The 10,137-nt window shown below is 36.6% G+C and overlaps 2 protein-coding genes across 2 annotated transcripts in view; one reads left to right on the top strand and one right to left on the bottom strand.

The window, feature by feature from the left end:
* LOC105163941 (ubiquitin-activating enzyme E1 1) overlaps window positions 1-5,767 on the bottom strand; it is a gene marked incomplete in the record, with an annotated part of 10,502 nt that extends 4,735 nt beyond the window's left edge. The window contains 5 exon segments of the mRNA XM_011082478.2: window positions 1-639; window positions 1,225-2,019; window positions 4,078-4,295; window positions 4,970-5,328; window positions 5,608-5,767. Coding sequence (XP_011080780.1) covers window positions 1-639; window positions 1,225-2,019; window positions 4,078-4,295; window positions 4,970-5,315 — 1,998 coding nt within the window.
* LOC105163939 (glucan endo-1,3-beta-glucosidase 9) overlaps window positions 9,380-10,137 on the top strand; it is a 2,627-nt gene continuing 1,869 nt past the window's right edge. The window contains exon 1 of the mRNA XM_011082477.2: window positions 9,380-9,876. Within this exon, the coding sequence (XP_011080779.1) occupies window positions 9,512-9,876 (365 nt within the window). The 5' untranslated portion in view covers window positions 9,380-9,511. The remainder of the gene's footprint in view (window positions 9,877-10,137) is intronic.

The following is a 10,137-nucleotide window of genomic DNA, read 5'->3' as shown; positions in this document are numbered from 1 at the left end:
GAAAGAGTGCACAGTACACATGGGTGCTTGTTTTTCAGGGGGATCCCGGGAAGCACCATAATTTTCTGTCAGATGGGGAATAACCATTTGCGTATTGCATTTGGCACCTAATGTCCCAGACTCAAGAAGTGGTTTTTGGAAATACAAGCATCTCTGGTCAACATAAAGTCTGGCATTTACATTGTCAAGGGCATTGATCACAACATTGAGATTCTCCCAGAAGGCATCATTAAAAACATTCTCTGTCTCAGGGCCCACGCGATTCTGCAAAGCTTCTATGTGTAGAAGAGGATTAATTGATGAAGCAGCAGAAGCAGCAACAGTGGATTTTGGCTGCCCAATATTCCAATCTCGAAAGAGGAACTGCCTGCTTAAGTTACTCTTCTCTATTACATCGTCATCGGTAACTGTCAGCTTTCCATGTTTTCCACATGAAACTCCCATTAGAGCTAAATTCTTAAGGAACTCACACCCAAGAGCACCAGACCCGACAACAAAAACCTTTGCATCTTCTAGTTTCTTTTGAAACTTAGACCCAAAGACTGAAATCTGGGCATCGTAACGGCTATTTAAAGGTCTCAAATCACTAGGATCTAAGGGCTCGGTAGGAAGAGATTCTAGTGAGTCAAAGTAGAAGAACTGCAAGAAAATGATAACAGAAAAGCTTAGCTGAAGTATATTTTACACCAGCTCTAGACAGATCCTATGAAAATAGAATTAAAACAGAACAAAAGGTTGAGCAGTTTGTACAAACATGAAAAGTACATGAATTTTTTTACAAGTAGATCTCAAGGAGCATGAATTACAAGATTGGATTGAGAGCCCTAAACTACATAAAAACAGGAGAAAAACAAAAGAACATACAAATGGAGAAAAAATCTCCAACCACACTGCACATCCAATAGTAGGTGAACATGCAAACAATGCCGCTGGTTTAGCCCATAAAGATGGTGATGCACAATTATGTTTACAACGCAGCCACAGCTACTACATACAAATTATTTATTAAAGAAAAGCAGCTGCCATTTGTCAACCAGATGGCCATAAGGATTGATGCTATAGGGTTTTTACTCTTCCATGCTTTCATGCACTTCAAATGAAAAACTCGCATCTCATATAGACACCAATGATCCCCATCCCCACCCACCCAAAAAGGGAAAAAATTAGAAAAGAGAGAGAAAATGAAGGAAAATAAAATATTTTAGTATGAAATGTAAAAGTCACCTGAAAAAGAGGATGAAACTTCCCAGAGCAGGCCTTCACAACCTCCTGCCCAACAATGCCACCAAACATGGCAGCCATTGGATTCAGTACAGCTCGGGCACCAAAAGCAAAGTGTCTGAGAAGTTTTGGATTTATATCATCCAGCTTCCCATCACCTAGACCCTCATTTATGTCACTGGTTATAGAAATCAACCTTTGAGCATCCTCTTCACTCCCAGCAGTCGGGAAGCGCCCGAGTTCAGACACAAACTTATCTAGTGATTGGAATGCCAAATGCAAGAGAGGTGGCCTGTCGAACTTAGAGAAATCAGAAAGAAGAAAATCACCAGGATCTTTGATTGCTTCCTTCAGTGGCTTGAAGTTCAAAATCTTAGGCTCCTTTACTTGGGTTACAATACCACCTCTCTCATATGTACCAAATTTAGTTGTATCTTCATCAAGGGTGAAAGAGTAAGGACGTGCATTTTTTATCTTTCTCGGCTTTCCATCATTGAGTTGGGTCATTCCCTGAATTTCTGAGAACACAACAAGATCCCCATCCTGAAACTCCAACCTTTCATCGTCCACACATGCCACAAGAGCTGGGTTGTCATTACTAATAGATGCAATGATACCTGTATGGGGTTCCTCACCATCGACATCAAAGACAGTGAACTCAGGTCCGAAATCACAAAATGCACTACCAAAAAGGCCTCTTACTTCTGTCTTAATAAAAGCAATAGGAGGCTGATGATTGTGGCAGTATTCATTAAACTCAATTGCACTCTCTAAATTGATGTCAGTAAAAACGACAGCCTGCATCGATCACAGTTATCCTCATCAGTAACAACTGAAGCATCCAAATAATGCATGTAATTGCATAAAGCATAGCTTGATGGAATCCACAAAAGTTTATAAAATATAGAACAAGCAACCATCTCATTCCAAAATTCAATAAACAATACGAAAAGGAACGCTGAATATGCAGAATAGCTAGCCTGTCGGGACATGGATAAGAGCAATGGCCTTGCAATATGCTCTAGCCATTTCACCCAATTGTTTATAGAAATTTCACACTATTATTGCACAACATATGTGCAATGTAGTATTATAGATGCAAGGAAATACAGAACATAATTGACTAAAGCTTTTACAACCTAACACATGCGGACAATCTTAGGAGGTTACAAGTCTATCCATGAGAACACTTGAACAGAGCAAACTATCATTAAGGAATACACCGGATAGGATGCTATAGAAGCAAGATACATGAAACATTATTGCGTAAAATATCTGGTCTTTGCAAACCAAGACTTTAGGATAATCTGGAGGTTGTATATACTTGTAGGATAACACTTGGAAACACTCTTGGAATGTGAGGAAGACTTCTAAAAGTGCCCACGACTTTCCACACAAGCAACCTTTATTGACTGTTGTAGAATTAAAAGGCTGCAACTCAACATACTTCCAAAATGACAAAAGGTGTTCTGCTCTTCTACTACACAATAATCAATCTCAAAATAACTAATGATAAGAACAGAAGAAGACCTAAATGAATTTGATATTTGATAAGCATTCAATATGTAATTCCTGGAGCATTAATTAAATCACATTCAAAATCATATATGATGAAGATACAATTAATGATTATGAGAGAACAAGCAGGCCAATAGGGTCCAAGCGAGTTTATTTCCATGAGAAGGAACCAAAACCGACAACATAATGATTTAAAACTCAATAAGCTGTTTTTTATTCGTTTCACCACATAAAAGAGAACAATCATAGCAAATAACATTCATCCCTGAGCCTATCGCTGATGAATGAGGAAGATTCAAAAGTTGAAGGAGACACATCAAGTTACATGAGTACTTCCAAAAGAGAAATCACAAGAAACCAGTAAGCAGAAATGTTTTGGCTCTCTTGCCTTGATATACTATAAATACAAAATATCAAAAACAAATGCTTCAGGGACAAAATCAATGTAGACAACCATCTTAAAATCCTCTATACCAGATGATGCAGACAAGTTTCATGATATCTCTTTCATGCATCTCTGAGTATGGAAGACTTACTACAGTAAACATTACTAAGACTTGTAATCCACCATAGAATATTGCCCAAGCGAGGTTCTAAGTTATTTGATGAATAAACCAACATAACGTCAGACCTAGTAACCAAGAATGTACACTGGCACAGACTGCAAATAAGAATTATGATTCAACAAGGGTAACTTTTCCTTGTAGAGACAATCAAGGAATAAAATGATGAAAGCTGAAGCATCATAGCAAGAGATAAACAATCAAACTAACAGATTAGATTAAACAAAAAAATTACTTGAGCAGAACAAGCTATCAGACACACAAACACAATCCAAGCAACCAAGATAATGCATGAAGGTCTTTCTGGATTTGTAATTTGATACTTCCACAACACAATGTAATGGAAATATGTGTGCATTATAACAAGAAGCTGAGAAAGAAAAGAACAAAAATGAAGCACTACTTTCATGAATAGATTAAGTATCTGAACAGATAACACCCGCCCACAAAGCATTGTCTAATGATTATAAAGAACTAGCAAAAGAACTAGCAAGATCAAATCTAGCATTCCTTAACACCACAAACTGCAACAGAAAGGACATATGCTGTTAAGCAGTGAAATATTGCTCGAAATGGTTTGTTTTACATTTTTTAATTTTCAAAAGTAAATGCGACAACCACACATGCAGAAATGCACAAAGAGTGCAGCCATAACTGGTAGATATGAAGTTAAAAGGACACACACACACACATAGAGGGCTATGGGGCAAGGAGCTTTGATGATAAAATGGTGTGAGTAGCTTCAAAAGAAAAAGAGAAAATTGAAAAAGATTACCTGGAAATCAGAAAGTTGTTCTTTAGTCAACTTCGTAGTCAAAGTCGATATAGCCACAGCATTGTTAAGTTCTTGTAGCTTCTGCATTGAAGCAAGTGCCCTGTTTTTACCCAAATCCTTTTCTGAGAAAACAAAGTTACTGGACATATCCCACAACTCCACAGTCCCTTCATCATGCAATGTCACAGACTTCACACCAGCAAGAATTAGATTCTTAGCTGCAAGTATTTACACATCCAGTTAAGATAAACTTCAAACAGGAAAGTCCATAGCCCACTTTATTCAAGTAATCTGCTTTCCCGCTAAACACAAACTTGTAATTTAAGCATTGGTTTTGAAATGAATTCACTCATGAAACTTCAAAGTGTAAACCTTACAACCAGACGCTAATCAAGAAATGAGCAGAGTAAACTCCAAACACTAACAGTCAAATGATGTAATAATTTAACTGAATGATGGAACTTCTTCACATGAAAATTCCCTCACATATTTCTTCAAGAAGGAAAGAAAATTAGATCAGCAGCTATCTAACGTCAGTAACAAAAGTTGATAAAAATATATATGCTTTAGATCCTAAATTTACCGTAAAAGTTGTAACATATATTCAGTTAATGAATTAGAAGCTACAAGGGTACATGATGAAAATACCTGCAAAATGTCCAAGTGGAATGCATTGTAAATAGAAAAATGCATATTTTATATCTTGTTTCGCTAAGCGCAATGCAACTAGGAATCAGATATACAACTAGGCTTGCTTCCAGCTTTACTACTCTGAGCTCATACAATATGGAAAACTTTGTAATAATAAGGTATGCAAGTCTTCATCCATTTATACCAATTAACAAATCAGGGGAAAGTATACACGTGCAGATGAAAGTGGAAAAGTCTATACCAATCTCAACTCCAAGGCCCTGCATTCCAGACACAAGAACGTTAGATGCAAAGAGCCGCCGCATCGTTTCTCGCCCATACACTGCAAGCTGCCGGCTGTGGAGATCCTCATCGATATCACGCGGATTTCCATCATCAAAGGCCATCTCCGTGATTGTTTGTTCCCCGCAGCTTTTGTTGCTGTTACTGTTGCTGTTCCCTACGACAAGGCTACCAGTTCCACTGCTATTACTCTCCTGATTATTCTTGCTATCGGTGGAGGAACTGATGCGATGCTTCTTGAGAACACTCTGGGAATTGCCTTCGTTAACAGCCTCGCCTTCCCCTGGTCTCTTTCTAGGAAGCATATAGTGCAACAAGCTGCATAAAACCCGCCGAATTCCCATCCAAATCACCACAATCAGCACAAAATATATAAAAACTTCCAAACTCAGGATCCAAATGATTCTTCAAATATAAAAACAATTTAACAGAGATCGGCGACTGTATCACTTACACCAATTGTACTGCAAATCACAAAAACAAAAAGGGCTATTCCTAGGATTTGCTTTCTAACTAGTGTGCCCATTTGCAAGCGATCAAAGATTAAAACCATGAACCGATTCGAAAGCTAAGAGGCGAAGAAAAGAATTGAATTACCGATTACAGCTGCAGAGAGCAAGGAATGGAACCCCAGAGCGAATGTTCGAGAGAGAAAGAAGAAAAGAGGAGAAATGATTCCAGAAGCACTAGAATGGGCTTTATGAGGTGACTGGGGAGACAACTTTTATGGAGTGAGGGTGCAGTGGGATGGGCTTGCTGGAGAGTAATATATTTCGAAGCCACCCAAGGAAAATGTGTTGGGCTTCAGCTTCCCTGCAGTTCTTTGGTTGCAAAGTGTGTGTTTTAGTCTTTCCTAAAATCATATAAAATTTAAGGGGGGGAACAAATTGCTTTGGTTCTTTTATATTAAATTATTCCTACTTTTAGAAAAATATTAACTAAAAACAATTGAAAATTAAAGCAGAACCTAAAGTATGGAGTGCTTGTAACAAACGTCAAAAGCAAATAAAAGTTATGCTAGGGGAAAAAGTTAGGGTTAATTATATTTTGTCATCCGAATTATGATCATTTTTACGCTTTAGTATTTAAACTTTTTCTTTTGTGTCAACTTATCATCTCAATTTTACGAAATTTTGCACTTTGCCATTTATAGATATTATTACCGAAACCAAGTCATTTTTTAAAAATAAGTTTGAAATGAAGGATATGAGTGAGGCTAATATGATTCTTGGCATTAAGTTGACTCGGTCAACTAATGGAATAACCATTTCTCAAGCTCATTATGTTGAGAAGATCATTGAGAAATTTGGTTATCAAAATAGTAAAATTGCTAAGACACCATATGATCCTTCTGTAGCTTTATTAAAAAATGAAGTGGTGTTCCGGTTGTACAGCTAAGGTATTCCAAATTATTGGGAGCTTACAATATCTGGAAAATCGCACGAGACTAGATATATCATTTTCTGTCTTTAAGCTGGCTAGATAGACTAGTTGTCTTGAAAAAATCCATTAGGTGTTTTAGATATAGTACTTAGGTACCCAAAGGGCACTGTGTCACTGGACATACATTATGGTAGATTCCCTACTGTTCTTGAGGGATATAGTGATGCTAGCTGGATAGCCAAAAACTCCAGAAGTAATGGGTGTTCAGGATATGTTTTTACCTTAGGTGGGGGCGCAGTCTCCTGGAAGTCCGCAAAATAGAGTTTGATAACCCGGTCTACATTTGAAGCCGAGTTATGTGCATTAGATACGACTGATATGGAGGCAGAATGGCTATTTGAGTTGTTTTCACAACTTCACACTGTAAGTCAGCCTCTTCCACTGATTACTGTACATTGTGATAACCAAACTACAATAGCAAAGGTGAGGACTTGGAAATACAATCAAATGACCAAACGACACATCCAAGTTAGACTGAAGTCTATAAGGGCATTAGTATCAGACAGAGTAATGGACATTGACTTTGAGGGAACAAAGGACAATGTGGCTGATCCTTTGAAGAAAAGATTAAATCTGTGACAAGTACATAAGTCCAGATTGGGAATAGGACTAAAAACCAATCATTGATATATCTACAACGGCAACCCAACTTTCTAAGTGGGATCCCACAAAGAAGGTTCAATGTGGTATCAACAAGTCGTAAGGGTACGTCAGAGCACCAAAATAAACTGATATTTTGTATCTGGAGTCTGTCCCTGAAATTTTAGAAGGTGCTACTACTGCAATTATAGTAAGAGTTTATCTCTAAATGGGGTCAAGTCTTATGAGACGAGATGCTAGCAGTGCATCTCTGGAGACGCCTAACTAAGTGAATGTTGTTGTTTGGCTGCAACTAAGGAATTGGATTATTCCTGCAAGCATTCATGAATAGGATCAACATACATAGCCTAAGTGTCAACCCTAAGGATCAACACAAAGCCGGTGACTTGTTGTTATTAGCAGACGCTGTCACACTCCAGCCTTAAATTCAAGGCTTAGTTTCATTTGACCTGGTGGTAACTAACATCAGACAACTTAAACAGTGGTTCAAATCGGAAGGTACCATTGTTGAAAGCAAACCAAAAAAACTTGAGTTCAAATCTATGTGTGCGGGGGATTCTTGGGATTTTTGGTGGAAACCCATAAATTGAACATCCATTTCATTGCCAACATTTCAATTTCAATTGCATTTGAATGACATTATTAGAAATGAAATCAGATTCAATTGCATTTGAATGACATGAAATAGCATTCATTTCAATGTTGAATTTGCAAATTGAATTTCATGAACAACAACATTTCAAATTCAAGTTTACGGTTTTGGACGGGGGATTTATTGTCATTATTTTTCATTATTATTATCTTAATTGTTGCTTTAATTGTTGGACTTGGGATGCCTATATAAAGGCTTGTCACTTCACCATTTTGAACCCACAACAAATCACAAACAACAAACTCTCATTTTGAGTTTTCTCTCCCTCTCCTTCTTCCGGCTTCTGTATTTTATTTGAGATTTGAGCTATAAAGTTCTGATTACGAGCTTTTAAGTGTTTGATCGAGGTGTTTTTCGGTATAGTACTAAAATCGAAAGAACTGTAATCGTCTTATCATGAGAGAAATTACGTTGAACTTGGTGCACTACTAATACGGGACGTATATTTTCTTCAAGGTAAGCAGCAATTCTGCGATTCGGTTAATTTAACGACTTCAATTGGACTAAGAATTGTTACGATACAATTCTCGTTGTAAGTTCACGATTTATATTTCTTGTCATAAATAGAGTTCCTAATTGCTTTATATTATTTGTTCCAACATGGCTTTAATTATTTTTTATTTTTAAATCCGATTGAAATATTTCAAAACGTTGTTTCGATTACTTGAAACTAAAATTGTTTCCAACAGTCCCTCCTTCCATCGACGAGACATTTTCTTATTTGAAAGATTAGGGCCACATTATATATATATATAGTAAAACCTCTATAAATTAATAACCTTGGGACCATGAAATTTCATTAATTTAAAAAGATATTAATATATCGATAAATTAATATTTTATTAATTAAAAGATAGACTTTTTAAATTCAGCAAATTTAGTATATATGTATTGAAAATAAATGAATTCATATATGTTTCATTGATTATATTCATGCATCAACCAATTCTTTGTAACTAATTAAATATATTCATGTATAATACTAATTCATTATATACAATTAACTATTATGTTCATGGACGCATGTATCAAATCATTGAAATTACTTAAATATACATATTTATATTAATTCGTTGCACTTAAATAACTATTATAGCTAATTAAATATATTCATGCATGACGAATGAAACATATACTATATAAATCTCAATATGAAAATAAAATATTTCATAACACACAACCATGTATTTTCATCTAAAAGGCATGGCAGAATCATCCATGAATAATCAAATGCGTAAAGCATTACAGACTTCATATTTAATATATATAATAGTAATATTTATGAATTATTAATTTAGAGTTTTAATGCGACCTAATATTTATAAAGGGATTTTCTAAAAATTATTATCTTATTATCTTATCGAATTTGATGATTTTTTACAAAGGCCCAAGTTGAGACCGAAAGATTTTATTATTTTAGATAGTTTATTAATTTATAGAGTATTAACTTATAGAGGTTTTACTATATATATGTCCATCACTGTTAAGATATTATTAATAATGGAAATTTTTTTACCAAAATCAAGTTCCATCAAATCAAATCCATCATAAATTAACTATATACTAATAACACAATATACATTATACTTGATATATAATTAATTTAGATACAACTAAAACTCAATCTAAAATAAAATTTCTCTAATACCAGAATGGACGGCACACGCCCCAGAAACCATCTCAGGTCTCGTGAGAGCGTGGAGCGAATCTTTGTTCCAGAAAAAGTAATCTTTATTTATTATTTCCCAACAATCAAACATGTAAGCGCGCAACAGCTAGCACACCGGAGCTCTCTCTCACACGGAAATGGCTTCACAGAGCCTCAAATCCACACCCATTTTGCAGTTACTCTCCCTGTCACTAATCATATCCCTTTCCGCCTTGGCAGAGGTTGAAGGATTGGGCGTGAACTGGGGCACGGCGGCGTCGCACCCTCTGCCGCCGCAGAAAGTGGTGGAGCTGCTGAAAGCAAACAACATTGGGAAGGTGAAGCTTTTCGACGCCAACCCACTTGTCCTGCAGTCTCTTTCCGGTTCCAATATTCACGTTACTGTAGGCGTCCCGAATTCCATGCTCCGCAGTCTCAACTCTTCTTTGAAGGCTGCTGAGAGCTGGGTCCACGATAATCTCACCCGCTTTGTGTCTGATGGCGCCTCCAGGGTTCTCATTGAGTGAGTTTCTCAATTGAGACTTCTCCTCTCCTTTTTCTTCTTCGTGAAGTCTGGCTCTGTTGCTTTGTTTTGTTCTGAACTCGGATTTGTGTTTGGGTAAGCATATTTGGTAGGCTTGCTTAGGTTTATAGTTCAGTGAATCAATGAATGGCGGAGGAGAGTAGTAAAGCAGACGATTAGTGGGCCAAATTCTATAGACATTGTTGAAGTGGGCTTCTACCTTTGAAGAACCTAAGTATGTTTTTGGGATTTTTCCGTTTC

Source organism: Sesamum indicum, linkage group LG6 (genome assembly GCF_000512975.1).
Source record: "Sesamum indicum cultivar Zhongzhi No. 13 linkage group LG6, S_indicum_v1.0, whole genome shotgun sequence".
In the NCBI taxonomy this organism is placed as follows: domain Eukaryota; kingdom Viridiplantae; phylum Streptophyta; class Magnoliopsida; order Lamiales; family Pedaliaceae; genus Sesamum; species Sesamum indicum.
This window is presented reverse-complemented; position numbering and strand designations above follow the sequence as displayed.